Here is a 21,490-nt window from a genome sequence, read left to right on the forward strand (position 1 = left end):
CTGGCACTTCTTGCCCACCTCATTGCTGCGCTCTGCCCCAACTTTCAGTGCTATGCGGATGACACTCAGCTCATTTTCAGGCTACCCTCAGCCACCTCTTCTCCCTCTCTCATCTCTGACTGTCTGTCCAGGAGTGGTGTGCCGCCAATGATCTCTGCCTTAATGCCAGTAAGACTGAGATTCTCGTCATCGGCACACCCACTCGCTCCTTTCCTGTCACTCTCTGCCCGGCCTCTCTTGGCCCTCTTCCTGCTCCCACCTGTGAGGCTAAAAACCTTGGAGTCATCTTCGACTCCACACACTCCTTCTCTCCTCACATCTCTGACGTCTCTAAGAAGTCACACTACCAGCTGCACCTCCTCAGAGGTATTCTTCCTTTCCTCTCCTTCCCCCAGAAGCTCACTGCCTCCAGAGCTCTGGTTCTCTCTAAGATGGACTATTGCAACAGCCTCTTTCTAAATCTGCCTGCTTCTACTCTCTGACCTCTGCAACTCTTCCAGAACTGGAATGCAAGACGTGTCCTTGGCTTCAAGCCCAGGGATCGTATCTCTCCAGGACTGAAATCTCTGCACTGGCTCCCAGTGGCTGAGGATTAAGTTCAAAACCCTCTGCATTGTCCACAAGGACTCCTGGGCCTGGGGCCTCAATACCTTCAACTCTCTCTTCCAAAATGTCTTCCTTCTCGAGCTCTTCGCTCATCCACCTCCAACTCCCTCAGGGTCAGTTGCTTTTCCAAGCAACGAGTTGGTGGTAGATCTCTTTCTTCGGCTGGGGCCTCCCTCTGGAACAGCCTTCCTGCCTCCCAGAAACTTGAGTAGAATCATCGCCGGTTCCGGAAGCACCTCAAACCCTTTCTCTTTGCTTCTGATTTTTCTCCTCTTCTCCCCTGCTGACTTCCTGGCTGAAACCGAAACTGCACTGGTTACCTGGCCACCTTCTGATCTCGGGCCCAGGTCCCCTCCCCCACCAGTCGCACACCTGCACTGCCTTCCAGGCAACCCCTGCACTTGGGGACTGTTTTCTGTATCCCTACAGTCCCACTACCAGCACTTGACACCTGTTGTCTGCACTTACCCTTGCACTTGCCACCTGCTGGCCGTACATTTACTTATTGTTTATTTATTCTTTTATCCCATGTACTGCACTGTCACCTGCCCCTTCCCCCCGCACTCTCCCCCTTCCCATGCACTTGTGCAATCTGAATGACACCTGGCCTCGTAGGATCGCTGTCTGTCTTCCCTCTGTTCCCCTCCCTTATCTCGTCGAGCCTTGAAACACTTATGTATAGGTGCGTTACAAATGCCATATCATATAATTCTCATATTGTGCATTCTGAAACCCACCTTGATTATTTTCCAATCCACCTCTTCCTCTATTGCTCATACCTCTGGCTCGTTTCACAAACCCATAACCACCTTGATCCCCTTCTATGGCAAATTTTGCCCATTTTTTTCAGATCCAACTTGGCTTCCTCGATTTTGTTTGCAATAGGGTCTTCATTTTCCTTCATCTTACGTGTAATGATTGCATCCATATTTTATTTATTTATTTATTTAAAGCGCTCACACAGTTTTAGTTGCGTTATTGTTTTTTTCTTGTCTTAGTTACGTATTTATAACGCGCTTAAACACCCAGAGGTTTCTAACCGCGGACCCGGGGATCGAACTTGTGTTGCTTCGTGTTGTCTTGCTTCCAAGGGGCGCTCGTTGCCCTTAAGGTATCCTCCCGGGACTATATCTGATGTGTGAGGGTACTGTACCCTGAGTGCCCACCAAACATCTGCTCTGCATTTATTAAATGGCGCTGCGTTGTGCGCTGTGTTTTGTGCTGTCACATTTGAATACCCAGCTCTTCTCCATATGTCATCATCCCTTTCCCCAAGAATAGCTGTTAGGAGACCTTTTATGTCCCCTATGGCCAACTTATTTCCTCCTGTCATTTTCTCTAACTTTTATATCCATTTCCCAGCGCCCTAAATCAAACTCAGAAGCTTACACCTTAAATTACCCTTGTCCATTTGCGGTTATGGAATATACTGTGGTCTTACTCCCCCTTTCTCCAATAAGGGAAACTGCGTAAACCCTAATCCGCAATCGGCTCCCGTCGTTAGCCTATCCATGGCAGGGACAGTCGTCCCTGCCCGTCTCTTTGTTGGTAGCGACCTTAACCTGCTCACATATGGCGGTGATTCTCCCTTCTCACTATACAATCGTCCTCGGGGACACTCTGGATATGCTATGGGATCTGGCGTCCATTCCTTAATTTCTTCCAGATCGGACCATCTTACTTCTTTGTTTATCTGCAGGCTTCCTTTGGGGCACATACGCACCCCCCTTCTTCTCCAAGGAATGATTATCTTTCCTCATCTGATATGTGTTGTCCCCAACTAGTGTGACTATTATCCCCTTCACCCATGTCTAGGTTCAGTCTGCTTAAGGACAACACTCTATGTCCAAGACTGAACACATTTTCTTCTTCGCTTTGTGATTGCAATGCTAGGGATGGATCCATCTTCCCTTAACTTCCATATTTGTTGCCTTCCTTTAACTCTTGATAAACCTTATCGATCCTTTACCCGATGCTCACAGTATCAAAGTGTTCTTCTTCCAATACTATTCTAGATGCCCCTGACATTGCTTCCTTCATCGGAAGGAACTCCTCTGTTCTGTCCCACCATATCTCTCGACTCAGCCCTATTGGTTCTTTGCAAATGAGACTGACATCAAGACCCTGCTATCTCCTCCTTTGTTCTATTTCTTCATCTAGTTCTTTGTTTTCTCACCTCTCTTCTAATTCTTTCTTCCTCTTGCCTTTGTTCTTCTCTCCTTACTCCTTCCCTTTTTTCCTCTTCTTCCCTTTGTCTCTGTATCCTTTTATCACTTTTGTTTTTGCACTTCCTTCTCTCCTCTCTTCCTTTCTCTTCTACTCCTGTCTTCTCTCGCTCTGTCTGTTGTCATATTTTCTTTGCTCTTCTGCCCATTCCTCTTTTATCTCTTGCTTTTCCTGATGCATCTTCTCTCGTTGCTCCCTGCTCTCTTTTATGCTCATCTTCCTTCAATCTCTTCTCTTGTTCCCTGTCTTTTCTATCTTTTTCATCCTTATCTTCTTTGCCTAACTTCCTCAATGCTCCTCTCAACTAACTTGGGCAATATTTGTCCACCCATCCATTTGTTCTGCACAAGCGCTACTTTGCCAGCCTTATCCTTCTCTCCTTTCCATCTCTTAATCTCCCTGTCTATGTCTGCTTATGAATTCTACCGCTCATTCTTCTCTTCTTGTCATGTAGGATCTTATAGATCTCTTCTTTTCTCTTGTTCTCCTCTGGGCTATCATCACTGCTATAAGCGGGAGGGTCGTATATCGGATTACTATACCCTGTCGCCGCTTTCAATTTCATTAAAGGATGTAACCCTATTTCTATTTCTCCTGTATTAGCGCCTTTCACCTCAGGTGAGGAAAGAGGAGCTGAGGGCTCAACACCTTCCTCCTTACACTGACTAAGCATCCACTCCTCACGTGGCGGATCTTCCCTCTCTTCCTGGTACATTTTCCAGAGCTCTAGGATCACTAATCTTTTCTCCAATTTCTTCCCCGTGTACGCAGCGTACAAGTATGTGGTCATGTGTTGCAATGCCGCTTTTGACACTGATCCCCCTTGTGGCTATGGCATGAAAATGCTATCTGCCATGCCTTTCACCCATTCCGCACTATACTGTTTGAGCTTGGGCATGTGCTTTGGCAGGGTCTTAAATAAATGCATCAGAGGAGTATCTCCCATTATGACAAGTCTCAATTGACTGCCAGGCTTATGAAACAACTTTTAAACTTTACTTAAATCGCCACTTTTTTCCAACACCTTTAAAACGGCAAATATGAGCGTGCACCATCAATCGCTCCTCAAGCCTTTAGTTTCTCAATCAGCTATGTCTACCTTTGGATTGGTACCAACCACTTCACTAGATAGTCACTATAGCTCTTCAATTTTTTCTCTCAATTACTTGACTATTTCTATCGCTCTTCGATAATCTTATTTAATACACAATATACAGACTAGTTGACTCTATACATTAATAAACACTATGATCACCTTTTTTCCGCTCGCCTCTAATTTTAAATACCCTGTCACAGGGTTTAAGACATTAGTTTATGCGAACCTTTTTGCACGTTATATTTTTCTGCTCTAGTCCAATGGGAGTCTGAGACGTCTTCTTTTGAAGTTCCCTTGAGAAAGGTTTCTCTTCTAGGCGCTGTCTCTCTTCACACAATATTTCCTGTTATTTCAAAAATGATCACAACCCCATCCCCTTAGTTTGCCATTCCCCTTAGTCTACTCGCCATTCATTCGTTAATTGACTCGAGGCCTTCAGTATCGGCTCCTCCTTCAATACGACCACCTCGCCTTCCATCCGCAGAGCACCTGTGGAAACCGGGAAGGGATTTAATCAAAGGCGGACCTGCCCACCGTCTCGGTTTTTCTTGCAGGTTTTTCTATCAGTGCCTCTCCACAGGAAACCCTGCGATCTTCCGACTAATGGCGGAGGATGCCCAATCGTCCGAAACTCTTGAGTAGATCTAGTTTGGATCTTTAACCATCTGACACTGCTACCATGTGAACATAAGGCCTTTTGTGTGGCGTGTTTGCATTGGATGAGAGACAGAGTAACTCTTACACCAAATAATCAAACCAACTCCGGAAGATGGCAAAGGTTACTGTTTTCTTAACAAGTATCTAAAACAGGGAGTTACAATGGACATCAATGGACGTTGCTCGAACTCTCATCAACTCACTCAGCTTGACTGGGCTCAACTGAACGCATTTTATAAAAACATAGATTTATGCTAAAAATTCGGCATAAGTGACGTCATACTACGTGGCAAATAAGAAAATCCTACGAGAGGTTGTGATAGGATCAAGGGGAACATCTAAGTATACTTTCTATAAGGGACTGGATTGTGATTGGATCGCTACTGTCGGGTGGACAACTTAAGCCCACCCCTAGTGCAACTCATCTTCAACACTTAAGTACACAATATATAATTGGCTCTTGAACTATAAGGCCCTTCCTTGTATGGCCCTCTATAATTGGTTGGCACGCTCGTGCCCTTCTGGAACATTCGGCTCACTTAGCAGCACGTAAGCTCAACCCCAGGTTCCAGGAGGTGGACTTGACTTTACCTCCCCATCCAATTAGCCCATCATCTCTCATCACCCATGCTTTCTGCCATGATGATTGTCTTTGAACTTGGCCTTGCAAAGTATCCTTGTGTCTGAGAATATAAGGGAGAGTGATCACGCACTATCGTCGTTCTGGTCCTCCATGCCTGAACTCTATTTTCATGCTTTGCTCACGTGATAGGAGACCATGATTTGGTCCGTTTTGCAGCATTTAATTGTCGTAAATGAATAAAACTTGGCATGCATGGTGTTCTTTCTTTGCACCTTAACAAGGGATGATTCAGCATCTCACGTTCACCGTCTTTAAGAATAGATAACCAGTCTTGGCTGCTTTGGTTTTGACAACAGGCCAGACAGTCCTTCCAAACTCTTCCACAATCTCAGCTAATTCATGCTGCGCCACAGCTTTCGGCTCTTCTGCATGGGTCTGAGCTTACTAAATTTGTGACACCAATGTCCAGCTTCTATATAATGGCGACTTCGCCTGCAGTCTATTCACTACTTATAGCCAGCTCCTAAGATTTATTGATCTACTTGCGTTAGAGCATCTGTACATTTATTGAACGGCTTGCATTTTCTGCAGTGCTCTTCACATGTGCAATCTCCTCTTCGCATATGAAAGTTTACTTGATTCTCAACTTCGTCATCAGTTTCTATAAGGTCAATATGTTTACTTAAGCCAGTCTTCTCAGGGCATCATGTTAGTCTTTCGTGATGTCACCAGCTCCTCCTTCTCTCATTTTCATATTCCTTTGGGAAGTTCTTCCCTCGGATGATCATCTCTTTGATGATGCATTAGATAGGGTTTTCTTAGTGGTTCCCTTCTTTCAAATATATGCCACAGAATTGACAAAACAGTTACTTTTAAGGATGACACAATCTCAGATTTATAGCACATAGATGGTAGGGGGGCGGGATTTCCTGGAGAGGCATGTAGCTCCTCCTCTATAGTAAAGTGCACTTTACGGAACATATTACCTGTCAATGACTGCTTGTTTGGGGAATTAAGACCTTTAACATTATGGGTGGCAACTTTGACCTCACCCACGCCTCTTCCTCCCAAACACTTTTGTCAACCCCCTCGCGCGCACAAAAACTGCTGCGTCTGGAAGTGACAGACATCTGCATGAGAGAAATCCCCCCTCTCCCAAGTCCCCCCTTCCACTGCCCCCAGTATCAGAAACAGTAACTTTTGCAACAAAATCTTACTAACCAGGGCAACATACCCACCTAACTTGAGACACCCGGGCTTACCGAGGTCACTAGTCTAATGTGGAGACCAACCCCCAGCCCATATCAACATGCTTAAGCACTTCATTCCTCCTCTTGTTTTCCCACTTAAATCACATTAACACCAGCCTTTTCCTTCATCTAGGGGTCGCTGAATGCAAACCCGACACCTTCGGTCTCCAAGCATTACTGTCTTTCCTACACTTCTGTGGTTGGGCAAATGCATTCTGAAACGGCACCCGCAATTGGCACTGCTCTTCACCATCATGGGGCGCCTCTTCCTTTTGCAGTTCTTGAAGTAGCGGGCATGTTTCCTCACCTTGTTTCACCTCATACTGCTCACCCTTATACTCAAAGGAGAGACGCAAACCTCCACCAATACTTCACTCCCTCTGAGCTATCGGTGGAGGAACTGGAATGTTGGGATGTAGCACATCCTTTTAGACAAAGCCCGACATCACGTCCGATCGAGGAATGGCACGGCCATATACTGGCGGGGATTCGTCGACGACATCGAGCGGTACTCTCCACGAACCCCTGTCGAAAACATTTCAGAGCAGGTGATGCTGGATAGCCATCTATCAAGATGAGGAATCCCTCAAAGAGGAGTCCATAGAAAGAACATTACTGGTAAATAATGAATCCTACGTTCTAGTAGGTACAGTCTCTTTACCCCTTAATGCATCTCACTTGTCAAACACAGGGGCACAATAGGTCTGACATCAAAGGCCAAGTCTAACCTGTGTCCTCAGGCATAATATTCCCACCCTTATTTCCTCCGCCCATAGATTTCTTCCCACACGCCCCTCAAACAATAATAAAAAACCTGCAACAACCATCATAACTCTACATCGCTACAGCATGTTAAAAAAAATCCCTGTACTCTGTATGTGTGACCTCTGATAACCACCTAAGGGGAGAATCCTCGGTTGTCAAAACCTATGTAGGGGAGCGTGACATCAAACAACTTCACAGCTCCAAGACCAAATGACAAGCCAATCCTCCACTCACCTCACCTATCCCACACCACCAACATTGCTACCTCCCCCACTCACCATCAGAAACAAGTCACTGTCATTGAACCATGATCTCTTCCACGCCACCAACAACGCTGCCTCCCCCACCCTCTATTTGAAAAACATTCCTCCGGCATCACACCATGACCTCTACCATCTCCATTGTCTCCCCAAAACCCAAACCCACAACAGCCCAGCCAATACCCCCACAAACTCTCCCTTCAAATGCGCTCTAAGTAACTCTCGATCAGTCGCAGCCCATTCCTCGGAAATCTTTCACCTCTTAACCACCTACAACCTTGACCTGCTGTCCATTTCAGAAACCTTGCTTTATCCAGCCGCTGGTACCTCCTTATCAATCGCCATTCCCGCAGGATACGCCATCCTCCGACATAACAGAAACAACAATAGAGGCGGCGGTGCTGCCCTTATTTACAAAAACACCATCTCAATCAGATCTATCAACACGAGCCCTCTTCCCAACTGCGAAACAATATCCGCCGAACTCTTGCTATCGCCAAACAATACCATTAATCACCACCTCATTTACCACCCACAAGGCCCCATTAATTCCTTGGAAGATCATCAGCGCCAACATTAAATCCAGCTCCAAAATCCTAGTTCTAGGAGACCTTCACCTATGTCTCAATGACCGCACTGGCACGCACGTGAAAGGCCTAGCCACAGCTCTAAACCATTTAGGCTTCCTTCAGCGGACATTCAAACCCACCCACATTCAGGGATGGACCCTTTACTGGATAGCTGATGACATCAATTATAACACCTCCAGCCCAACCATCACAACTTGCCCTTGTTCCAATCACCACACAATCTTCTTCCACATCCCCAACAGCAAACGTCTGAGACCCATTTATCCAGCAAGACCAGAAGCCCTTGCCCGCTGCACCAAAAACCTCAATAAAGACTGCCTCTTACCACTGCTCACCGAATTTAAGGACCACACAAACTTACATCCAACCCCAACGCCCTCGTCGATCTCTACAATAGCGCACTGTTACAAGCTGGTAACACCATTGCCCCTCTCAAACAACGCAAAGCTAAACCTTTGCTTCACAAAAACTCATGGTTCACTCCTGAGCTCCTTGCCACATGTGGTAAGAAACGTGCAGCAGAAACTGCCTGGAAGTAAAACCCATCCTCAGACAACAAATTACACTTCACGACCCTTGCCAAAGATTACAGAAAAGTCATTCACACTGCCAAAGCCAGTACCTACAACGCCAGAATAGACCATGCTAAATCTAACTGTCATGAGCACTTTGCCATCCTGCGAGAACTTGAAACCCCTGCTGCTCCTCGCGCAGACTTCACCATAGACAACACCTGGTGCGCTGAGGTACAAGAAGCCCTCATTGGAAAAATCCTCACCCTACAGGAGAAAATATAAGTCAATCGGCCATCCGTGCCAAACCTCCATCCATCACCTTAAAGCCTCCTAATACCTCCCCACCCCCTCTCAGCCACCTTCGCCACCTTTCAAATTCCGAACCGTAACTGAGCAGGAAGTAACCAACATCATAAAAAGCCTCCAATCATGGCGTTGCTAAGGAGATGCTTGCCCCGCACCAATCAACAAAGACTGTGCTGAGACACTCGCACCCATCATCTCCACAATCATCAACTCTTCCTTTGCAACTAAGCTTGCCACAACTGCCCAGAAAGAATCATGGATCCTCCCGCCGCTCAAACAACCCTTGCTCGACCTAGCCATTCCTACTAATTACCAATCCATCACCACTGCCCCCTTCATCCTAAAAATCATAGACCTCACAGCCTACCTCTACATCCAACAATACCTAGAAGAAACCACATCCTAGGCATCCGACAATCAGGCTTTCGCCGGAGGCATGGAACTGAAACCGCATTGCTTGACCTCAAAAAACACTTGATGGCAAACTATCCCTGCTTGTAAAATTGTTACCACAGAGACCCGTAACGTAAAAGCCTGGTCACTCTGATCGAGAATCAAGTTTCTTCCTAGTCACTTAATTATAATAACTAATGTTTACATAATTAAATATGCAATAAAGACAAAAATGACCGAAGTGTATACTTTAGATAAACTGTATTGTAAGTACATTCAGTTCCCCATACCGAATGTAGAGTAAAATGAATTACATCATTCATTGATACAGAAATACCATTTCCCCAATTAGTTCATAAAAAGCAATCGTTTTCAAAAATAATGAGTACAAAGTACATTAGAGCAAATCTCTGAATTTTTTGTCTACTAAAAAGTTCATCAAAATATGTTCACACAATCACATATTATTGTCCACTACGCGTTTCGGGTTTCCCTGACCCCTTCTTCAGGTGTGTTGATTGAATTTCTTCACTTCCTAAAGAGAATTTTATAAAGAAACAAAATCACTACGCTATCTCATTTTCCATGTGAACACCAATGTACTGAAAAGTACTCAAAGCGTGCTTGTTTCACTAAGCTTAGGAAAGCCTTAGGTCTGTATGCCACTTGGAAACTCCAAGATGGCATCCAATGTGTTGCCAAAATAAAGTCCTTCTATGCTGTTGTCCAGAGATGTGTTGCTTAGAGGACAGACATAGCTTTCATTCCCCAACAGGTAAGTGCTGAGCCAAATCTGGAAAACACAGGAACATTTCCTGTCATAAGTCTAATGTTGAGGATTGCTGTCAATGAACCGCACAGAAAGTGCAGTTTGTAATAATCCCAATACCCGGAGTATAAACTAAGAAGTGCTTACCTTATGGCCAGTTGTTCAGACATGCAAAACGGGAACGGGCAATCGGCTGTGGATACAGCCTCCCGTCCCGCATCGCGTATTAATTTACTGACGTGATATATCACGTGATCGTGAATGGATCGCGTGATCATATTGAATCTGTTGATGTGTACAAACTATCCCTGCTTCTCATCCTGGCCCTACCCCTTTGACCTCCTCAACCACCAATCCCTATGCAACCTCCTCAACTGGCAATTTCTCCCCTGCAGCTACCGACTGGATCAGATCCTCCCTGGCGAACAGATCCACCTCTGTCTTTGTAGGTGAATTTGCAGCCCACCCACGCCGGTAACCTGTGGCATCCCACAAGGATCTTGCATCTCCTTCACATTCTACAACATTTACACGAAACACCTCTTTGACTATCTTGATGCCCTCAGTATCTCATATACGAACTACGCAGACGACACCCACATTTTCTTCCCTCTCTGAGGTAACTACCCCCAAGATTTCTCAGCTATCAAGGCTGTCTACTAAATCATTCAAGATTGGATGGTATCTCAACTCCTTTGTCCAAATGACGAAAAAAATGAGATCCTCATCGAAGGCTCCCAGGCCTCACTCCACAACCTCTACCTCGCCTACAAAGCATTCAGCATAGATGGGAGTCTAATCCAAACCTCACCCACTGCAAAATTCATGGGCATTTTCCTAGATGGATCGTGTCAAGGAAATGCCATTACCTCTTCTACTGCCTGCCTACAGCTCCAAACTTCTCAACGCCAGCAAACCCTTCCTCTCAACTAATAACTGCCTTACTTTAGCCAGAGCTATCGTCAGATCTAGACTAGATGAGTGCAATGCCCTAGGTCCATTCAAACATGAGCACATTTCTGCAGCAAGATAAAAATGCTCTTTGGTTGCCAATTTGTGAAAGAATCAAGTTTAAATCTCTCTTAATAGCCCCTTGATGCTTCAAGAACACTGCACCAACACACCGCTCCCAACGCATCGAGAAATACATCCCAACTCGCCAACTGAGATCAGGGAATTTCCACTACCTCAAAGTACCCGAATTGAATCGCAAGTCTGCCGGAGGTTTCAGCTGTCATGTCACAGTGGCTAAGCTTTGGAACAACCTCCTCATCGCACTCAGAAAGAAACTGACCTGTTGGACCTTGAGAGAAAACTTGAAAAATAGGCTCTTTTACAAAGCTGAACTTGTCTTTACACCTGCCTGGAAATGGACACACTTCTTATGTGACTTCTCTTTACATATTTTCCCTGTACTGCTTCCACTGTCAATGTAACTAGTGCCTAGATACCCAATGGTCAGTGCGCTGCAACAAATGTATGAATAAATTAAGACCCCACTCATTAAAGAGGGGTAAACTGCTTCCCTGCCAGCCCTGCCCTTTATTACTTTAAGCTGCACCATATCATAGCCTCAAATGTACTTAGGATAATCACACTCATTTGGTATAACTTATCCGTGAAATAGGAAGTCAGACAGGTTGTGTCCATGTAGCCAGTCCACTGGTGCCCCCATATTCCCCAGCCATCAACTCGTCACTCCGTCCGGTGAATTGCATAGTCCCATTTCCCACCACAGTGATCTTGCCAGTCTCTGAACAGAGCCTACCGCCTGCTCTCATCTCCGGCGGCAGACGGTGTAGCCTTGTTTGGTGGATCTCAGACCTTCTATCGGTCGCACTGGTGTCAGCATTAGTCATCCAACTACCTTCAGATTCCCCCCAATTCCATGCCTCATCAGGGGAGTGACAGAACCAGTGACAGCCAACTCGGATAATCTGGGTATAGCAACGTGTATCATATCTGGTGTTCTCTCAGGACTTGCTTGATCTCCTTGAAGTTCTGACGCTGCTGCACCTTTTTGGTATAATCCAGGAGCACCATAACTGGGGCATTATTGAGACGCATCTAGTCAGTTGTTGGTTTGAATCCTGATCACGATAGTTCAATATCCTGGCCACTAGTGCCAGTCTCTGTTTTAGATCCCTATGTGCTTGTTCCACTGCGAACCTTACGACCCTTAACTCCTGTCATGATCCACCTGGGTGCAGCATCCAAGTTCCTTTTTCAATCACACTTCAACTTGGTCAGCAATATAACGCTGTGGTTTGTTAATACTTACTTCTTCGTGGGCAAGAACCAGGAGTCATTACTGGGCAAGCAGTTGCCTGAAACATGCGGGACAATGGAGCCGAGGTCCCCGCTACTCCCACTAATCCCTTTTGGGCTGCGCCGCAACCCTCTTCAACTTGATACAGGGGTTCCCTGCTCTCCTTAATTACAGGGTAGCTGCAACAGCGGATCATCCACCAGCCAAGTGGGTGAAGCAGGCGAAGAGGGGCTGGGCTTTAGTTGGTGAACTATACTTGAAGCGCTAGGTCTTCATTCCCCTCCTGAATTTGATGTGGTTGAATTCATTTGGTTCTTAGTTGGGAGTTTTATTACTCACACGTTTGTTTTTCTTATGCAGTTTATACATTGTATATGCTTTAAATGTTTTCTGTTGCAGGTAGGTCATTTAGGTAATGTTAAGTAATGTCAAGTAACTGAAATTAACGTCACCAACTGATTTGGAGAGTATTTGATTATTTCTGTGCTTCTTTTTCAGAGGGCTAGGAGGAGAACTCATGAGACCAGCAGGTAAGTTTAAGAATACATACCTAAAAGATACAGCCAGTTCTCTTAGCTGGCTATGAGCGACAGTCAAGCATGATGTGAAATGGATACAGTACCTAAAACAACAAAAATAGTGATACACTTTTATCAGGTTGGTCAAAAGACCTTTTTGTTCATGCTAGATGGGGTCAACCTAATGAAACTAAACTGTCTAGGGATTGGTTTTCTGAACAGCTGTCTTTTCATGGTTTCTCAGAGGGAGCAGATATCAGCAAGGACACTCTAAGGACCTTGCAAGACCACAATGTGTTGCTTGCAAACCTAGAGCACAGATGATAGGAATCTGTTTTGCTCTATTGGAATGTGGGGCACAATAATTGACATCTGGCAATGATCAGTAATTTAGCTTTGTGTCTTTGTTCTAAAAACAAAATACTGAAAATTAAGAATACAGGATTTTGCAAACATCTGGCAAAGATTCTGTGATAGTGGATGCCTTTAGGATGAATTTGTGGTTGCTTCCCTTTTTTATATCTTTTTTTATTGCCACAGTTTAAATATAAACCGTTATTCCAAGCAGACAGTACATTCCATTAATGCACAACACTTTCTTTCATTGTTGATGTATGATTTCATCCCGCCAGCTGAATCACTTCGAGATCCCACTTTATTATTGTTAAATTACATACTGTCTCCACAAATGGCAATTAATCGGTGCACTCATTTCTTTACACCTCAAGAAAGAATGAATGGATGATGGGTGCTACTTGGGCTCTGAACCCTGCTACTAATTTCGAGTAGGTCTCCTCATTTTTGTTTCTACAGGATAGGCCCTTGATCAATGCACTTCCAGCATAAATAGGGCATTTCAATGGATTGCTTTTCTCGCGCAGATTCCTCATCTTGATAGATATCTCTCTACACCTCTGCTGCTCGGAAACCTTTCCACAGGGGGCGTAGTGGAACTCGACTTGGCCGTCGATCATCGATTCGTCTTGTGTGGCAGTCGATTGTCGGCTCTGGAAGTGAAGTCATGAGCCATACATATACCGCGTCACTACGCCCCATGCCTCAGTTCCTTTTTTCCGCACGCTCACATGGTGCATCAGGAATTTGCCTGCGTTTCACTCTACGTTTTTCAGTGCATTTTTTTGATTTCCCTCGACAATGTCTTTGCGCACCGGATCTCGGGTTTCAAGAAGTGCTTGGATTGCGAGGCCAAAATGTAGTTGACGGACCCACATGATGTCCGTTTTGAGTGTCAGGGTTCCACTCAGGACATGGAGGCCTGCGCGTCATGCGCCAAGATGCAACCCAAATCCCTGTGAAACAGAACCGGTAAGCTGGTCCTAGGCTGACCGTCGCCGAAGTCTCTGGCACAGTCTCTCGTCCCGGTTGTCTGAGGCCGAGACTGAGGAGCCCACTCATCCAAATAAGAGCCTGCACTGCAAGAAAACAAGAGGTCCCACTCCAGAAGCCATTCCTCATCCTCTTCCTCATGGAAGAAGAAGCGACGCAGCCATCAGCGGAATCCGATTCTTTCTCAGCGCGTGGTAAGCCCTCCAAGGGACCGATTACTCAGGAAGCGTGGGATTTGTTTAAAAATGAAATGCTTGTGATGTATCGTCAACAGGCGGCTGTTGGTGCAGCTCCCACCCCCTACCAGCAGGCCTCGGCAGCAAAAACAGTGCTCGGTACCCCAGGCCCCTTGCTAAAAAGTCGGCGCCGACTGAGATTTCAAGCTCTGTGGCCTACAAGGCCAGAAAATATCCCCCTAGGAGCCTCTCCCACGGTGTCCATCGGCCGTCTGAACTATCGGAGCCAGTGTCTAACCCTTCAGCCTCTAGTGCTTCGCTGCAAGCTAAGCCCTCAGCCTCGGCATCAAGACCTCTGGAGCCGAATGATAAGCCTTCAGCATTGACGTTAGCGCTTTTCAACTGCTGCTGTGGACACAGTTTTGCGACTCACCAAGGTTGATTTTTGGCACCAATCATGCCGCAGAATGTAACGAGGTTGACCCCATCCTTGTGGGGTCCAGCGGCGTCGACTATTCTGAGGACCAAGACAACTTGATGGCACTTGCTCAAGGCCTTCAAGATGCCAGTGGGTTGGACACATATCCAGATATTGAGATGCAACAGAAACAACCCTACACTCACTCTCCTGTCAAATTCAGGACATTAGTACAGAAAGTGGTTGACACACTCGACCTGAAGTCATCCGCCATTCCCCATCAAGGGTATGACCTGACGGACATCCTGGATGAGGGCCTGGCTGTTAAACAGAACATGCCCTTCAATCGGACCATAGCTGACCCTTTGGCTTCCATCTGGCGGGCCCCATACACTTTGTCCCCTGCAGGTACAGGCCAGCAAGAGGGAATGCCGCCTTCCTCTCAACACAGCCTTCCCAGGAAGGGCTGGTAGTTCAGGCTCCCACTATATCCTCCAGGCCCGCAGCATCTACGTTGAATCTCCCTATAGAGAGGTAAGGGAAAAACTGATGATTTGGCCAAAAAGGTCTACCTCTGGCAGCATGGCTCTTAAGGCCACAAATGTAGCTTGCAGTTTCGCAAAGTTTTCTTATGGTTTGTGGAAGGCAGTAGAGCATGCAGCAGAATACGTCCCGGAAGGTCCTATGCAGTACGGATTTATACAGCTGGTGGAGGATGGGCCGGAAACTGCCAAGCAGTCTTGCATAAAGCCCTGGATATTGCTGACTGTGTTGGCAGCCCCATGGGGTTGGCATTAGTTATGAGAAGGCAGGCCTATTTGAAAACTTTTGGCTTCTGCCCACAAGCCAAGAAGGGGCATTTCCCGCATCACAGAACGGTCAGAGGAGCTTCTAAGGGCCAGCAGACAGCAGCTGCGGCAGGGGGATGGCGTCTTCAAAGCCGCTTTGATTTTCCCTTCCCACGACATACTGGTTAATGGGCCATTGGCAGGGCATTGGTTTCAGTGGCAGGAGATGACCTCAGATGCCTGGGTCTTGCAGTTAATTTGGTGGGGTTATTGTCTGCCCTTTTTGTGAAAACCTCCAGACAGACCCCCATTTTCACTGATCCAACCGGGACAGGAACTCCAGGAAGAAGTGAGAGCCCTGTTGTCAAAGGGTGCTGTGGAAGAGGTGCCTCCCGATCAGAGAGGGTTGGGCTGGTATTCCTAGTATTTCCAGCTACCCAGAAAAGGAGGTCGTCTCCATCCCATTCTGGACCTTAGGGCTCTAAAGAAGTTCCTGAGAAAAGGCAAATTCAGGATGGTGACTTTGAGAGAAATTCTCCACGCTCTCGAGCTTCAGGACTGGCTGGTGTCCATAGCCCTGCAGGATGCCTACTTCCATGTGCCCATACATCAGAAGCACAGGAAATTCCTATGGTTCTTCATTGGGGACAAGCACTATCAGTTCAAAGTGCTGCCCTTTGGGTTGACCTCCGCTCCAAGGGTCTTCACCAAGCTCATGGCGGTAGTCGCGGCTCACCACAGGCGATCCGGAGTCCATGTATTCCCATACCAGGACGACTGGCTCATAAGGGGGAAGTCAGCGGAACAGGTTTTGACTCATTTAGACGACACCTGTCGGCTACTGCACAGGCTGGGCTTCTCCCGGAACTTGAAGTCCCACTTGACATTGGTCCAAAGACTCCAGTTCATCAGGACTGTCCTAGACACTCGGGAGGGGAAGGCCTTCCCTCCCGAGGAGAGGGCCAACGACCTGCAACAGATGGTCCAGTTGTTCCAGAACCACGCCACCTAACCAGCGGCTTCCTTTCTCTGCCTTTTGGGCCTCATGGCATTTTCCTGGTGCCAGAGGCCAAACTGCGCATGAGATCCCTTCAGTGGCTCCAACGGGACCAGTGGTCTCAGTATCGGGGAGCTCTCTCGGATCCTCTCAAGGTGTCCAGCCAGGTAGTTTGCGGACTCGGATGGTGGGACACGCGCAAGAGTCTGATGGCGGGAGAACCCTTCTGGGTCCTTTGCCTCAGGCCGGAGTGGTCACGGATGCATTCCTGAAGGATTGGGATGCTCACTGCAAACACTTGCAGCGCTCACTGCAAAGACTTGTAGCGCTCACTGCAAAGGCTTGCAAATGAGCGGCCTCTGGACTGCATCAGAAGCCAAGTGGCATATAAACATGCTGGAGTTGCAAGCCATCAGGCTAGCCCTGAAGGCTTTTGTTTAATCGTCCATGGGGAAGCATGTCCTGATTCTGACGGACAACAAGCAGGGTGGAGTTAATTAATGTCTCCTTTTCACAGAAGCGATGCAGCTCTGATTCTGGTTACTAGAGAATCAAATCTCGGTCTCTGCAGTTCATCAGTGCCAGTGTGCCAGGAAGTCCTGGCAGAGATCTTTGCTCTCTGGGGTACCCTCGCAGTGAATCTGTTTGCCATGGAAGCCAACAGGAAGTGTGAAAAGTTTTGCTCGAGGGAATTCCCAGCGAACGGTGCACTGGGGGATGCGTTATGGTGGATTGGACCTTCCCTCTCCATTACACTTTCCCTCTGATCCCTGTTATTCTGTGGATTCTCAGTTTGAAAAGGTTTTGAACGACCATGATCTTGATCGCCCCGGATTGGGCAAGAAGGACGTGGTACTCCGACCTCTCAGATCTGTCCATCTGTCCACCTCATCGGTTGCCTCAGCGGCCGCATCTTCTCAGCCAGTCAGAAGGTCGGATACTACACCGACTCCGGGGATCCCTCAATCTACATGCGTGGCTCTTTGAGCGGATGAGGTATGATGACTGGGTCCTCTCCGAGGAAGTTCTTGAGGTGTCGCTGGCTGCACGCACACCGTCTACAAGATCCCTGAATGCATGCAGGTGGAGAAGATTTGAGGCGTGCTGCAGGCAGGGCGTGATTGACCCCCTCCCTTGCCCTAGCACTACGGTGATGGAGTTCCTTCTGTCACTAGCCTCTTTTGGCCTTCAGGTTGCGACAGTCAGGGGGTATCTGGCAGCAATGTCTGTTTTTAAAAGGTCCTCAGATTAAGGTACCTTTTTTTACCATACCGGTCATTGCCCAATTCCTAAAAGGCCTTCTCAACAAATTCTCGCCAACTCGCTTTGTTGTTCCCGATTGGGACTTTAACCTGGTTCTCACCTTTCTTATGAGGGCTCCGTTTGACCCTATTCCTTCTTGTTCGCTTAGGTTGCTGTCCCTTAAGACGGCCTTTTTGATTGCCATCATATCGGCCTGGAGAGTTAGTGAGCTGCAGGCCTTCTGCTGCAAGCCTCCCTTTTTGTGTTTCTTCTGAGAGAAAGTTTCCCTTAAGGTCCAACCAGGGTTCCTTCCGAAGGTAGTTTCAGAATTTCATATTTCGCAGTCTATTGACTTGCCAGTGTTCTACCCTCCTCCCCACTTATCTAAGGAAGAAGAGCGTTTCCACCTTCTGAATCCTAAAATAGCCCTCAGCTTTTATGTTGCCCTCACAGCTGAGTTCTGGAAGACGGACCAGTTGTTTGTCGCCCATTCTCTTTCACACAAAGGTCTTGCGATCACCAAACAGACCATCTTGCGCTGGATAATTTTATGCATCTCTGAGTGCTATCAGTCGGCGGGAAAAGAAGTCCCACCTGGTATCAGGGCCCATTCCACCAGGGGAATCTCTGCTTCCACAGCCCTTCAGAGTGGTGTCCATGTTTGTTCTGGACATTTGCTGTGCTGCTACGTGGTCCACTTTGCATACTATCACGACACATTATACGCTGGACATTGCGCGTGTGTCTGATGCTTGTTTTGGCGGAGCAATTCAATTTTTTTTGTTTGTTTTTTTTTTTCTGCCCTCCTCCTTTGGCTTACTGCTTGGGGAGTCTATCAAGATGAGGAATCTGCAGGAGAAAAGCAATCCATTGCAGGAGAAATTACCTTACCGTAATGTTCTTTCTGTGGATTCTTCTCTCGCAGATTCCTCATCAACCCTCCCAGCCGTTCCTGCTCAGAAAGTGTTGTGGCTTTTCTCTTCGGATTCCATGTAGTATGTTGGCGATGACTTTGGGGTGCTCATCTCAGTTGCTCATATAAAAAAAAAAGATGTTTTTTCTAATTGAAATGTTTTTAACCTTTGGTTTCTATTCCATAGTTGTTAAATTTAAGGATGGTTATCCTCCTTCCGTTTTCCTATGCAGCGTTTGAGCTGGAAAAATAGGGTGGAATTGAGGCATGGGGCGTAATCACATGGTATATCTATGGCACCTCACGTCACTTCCGGAGCCAACGATCGACCACAACGCAAGTCGGATTGATGATCGACGGCCGAGTCATGGTCCACTACGCCCCCTGTGGACAGGTTAGTGAGCAGCAGAGCCGTAAAGGTATATCTATCAAGTTGGGGAATCTGTGGGAGAAGGATCCGTAGAAAGAACATTACGGTAAGGTAATTTCTCCTTCAACTTTGTAATGGCTAGCTGCATCTTAGGTCAACCACCACATAACTATTTACAAATCTTATCAATCAAGGGCACATCCAATAAGGACTTCACATTTTGTATTAATTTATTTTGGAGCACCATTTCCTACATATATTGGTCTGAGGAAAACTCAACAATATCAGAGATTATTACCATTGTTTCTAACCAAAGGCACCAACTCCTGAACAATTCAAAGTTAGATGCCTGAATTAGAGTTGTCCAATTTACAACTTTTGGCATTCACCAAGAACTGTAAGGTCACATGTGTTCATCTTAATAGGCTTGATAAAACATTTAAAGTTTAATAGTTGTCCTTGTACGGCCGCACAAGGCCCACCCTCAACCAACTTCAATGCCTACCACTACACATGACCTTCAAATCCAGGCACATCGTATATCACATGCATTTTCCCTCCTAATAGTTCAGTTTCTCAAAGTGGGTGAGATCCATTATGAAAAGCTATATAAAATGAGAGATTGTTTTTATATTATCAGATGGTTTTCAAAAATCGTTTGGATCAACATATTTAGACTTGCAACTTTGTGAAGGTTTTTTCAAAAGATGCCATTTTATTAACTGCAAAGGTTGGATAAACGCCTCACTATCCCTCACCCTGACAAGGATTTCCCTGCCTAAAATAAACTAATGGAAACCCTCTTAACAACAGGTTTCTGTCCCTCACACTAGAATATACAACAAATCAATAAGGAAATATATGGCAGTTCAACAACAACAAATATAACAGTTGACTTCACATTGCAATAGCTGCTTCTCCCGATAACCTCAGCGAATGCCCCTTCCCCAGATTCAAGCAGACTTTTGTTTGATTGTTAAAAAAGGATAGGGAAATCCTGTCTCATAAAAAGTTCCACTTCAGATCTCTTAATCCAGCTTGATAACAAAAATGTTCCAATTTGGATTCCACAGGTGAGTCATCATCGTTGACACAACTTCTTTCTTGCTACTTGGAGTCAGTCTATAGACGGATTCCCGTCATTAACAATGTCCATTGTAAATAAAGACTGTAAAACAGTTTCTCGTCGGGAATAAAAAATACTTAAACAAAGAAAACTTCAAAGCTTCATTGGTATCAAAACATGTGTCTTTGTCAGGATATTTTGGCACCACTTTTAGTTTCAATACTAATTCATCAAAACCCTCAAGTGATTCTTCAGTTGTTTTCATCATGAGTTTTTACCCCACCACAATACTTGCAAGATCATTCATCTGGTTTACTCCCATGCCTGGTTTACAACTTCTACCACTCTTTGTTATGGTGTACTCCCATGCCAGAACAGAACCAATTGTTACAAAAGGTTCTTGGACCTGGTATATTCTCTCTTGCCAGTGTAAGGTACTCATGGTGCAACAGTAAAGACAGACACAAGTGACCACAGTTCAAAGGTGTTTATAATGGGTGAGGAAAAAGCCTAATCTAAACCTAAATCTAAGATGGGAGCAAGCTACGACCATAAAAAAATAATCAAAACGGTCCTAGTGGCGTCTTGTCAAATAAAAAGGGCCTATACTAAAAAAATACTATTTCCAATCCTTACAACTAAGTTACAAAATATTGTGGGATAATGTTCTCAAGAAAAGAAAGAAGTGTTCACTAAATGATAAGTCAGGCTGAGTCCCCCTTGCCCACGTTTTTAGCACAGGACAAGGCAGGACCTTTCAGCACAGCACCCACCTGGGCCTCACCAGCACAAGCTGTACAGTTCCTTTCCACGATGCCAGGACCTTCCGGAGCCAAGTCTGTTTCCTGCAAAAGTCTCTTTCCTTAGAAGGCCGACTGTACCAAAAACAACAAACAAACAAACGTTCCTTTGTCAATCTTGTCACATTGGCCAACTGCTCTTCGCCTCTTGGATCCCCATCAGCTGGGCTATGATCCATCTTACAGCGTCAGCCTCCCTCAAATGGGTCCACTAGGGCCTTTTACTCAAAAACGTAACACTTAACAACCTCAATGTTTTTTTCACCAACTATCCATTGTGGACATCCCTCAGCCAGGTTCACATTTGTCGTCACAATGTTCACTGGTATATTACTGGTTACCCTTAATTCGCAGGCATCCCTCCGTCGAGTTCACATTTGCCACAGTTCACAAAAACTCTTATGTTCTTCTCTTTATTTAAGATCGGGTCTTAGCTCCCAGCCAGGCTTTCCTTAAAGCCCCCAGCCAGGCTTCGGTTAAAGCCCCAGGCAGGCTTCACACAGTTCACCAAATATCTGGTTCTTGGGTGTGTCCCTGGTTACCCTGATTTGTAGGGATCCGTCAATGGGG

At 46.1% G+C, this 21,490-nt stretch overlaps 1 protein-coding gene across 4 annotated transcripts in view; it reads left to right on the forward strand.

Annotated features, from left to right (window-relative positions):
- The window catches only part of TBCD (tubulin folding cofactor D), a 2,839,019-nt gene that overhangs the window by 2,258,212 nt on the left and 559,317 nt on the right, over positions 1–21,490 (forward strand). For all 4 annotated transcript variants that reach the window (XM_069654539.1, XM_069654542.1, XM_069654540.1 and 1 more), the window contains exon 25: positions 12,784–12,815. In XM_069654539.1, coding sequence (XP_069510640.1) covers positions 12,784–12,815 — 32 coding nt within the window. The remainder of the gene's footprint in view (positions 1–12,783; positions 12,816–21,490) is intronic.

Source organism: Ambystoma mexicanum, chromosome 3q (genome assembly GCF_040938575.1).
Source record: "Ambystoma mexicanum isolate Mex_15411 chromosome 3q, UKY_AmexF1_1, whole genome shotgun sequence".
Classification (NCBI taxonomy): Eukaryota; Metazoa; Chordata; class Amphibia; order Caudata; family Ambystomatidae; genus Ambystoma; species Ambystoma mexicanum.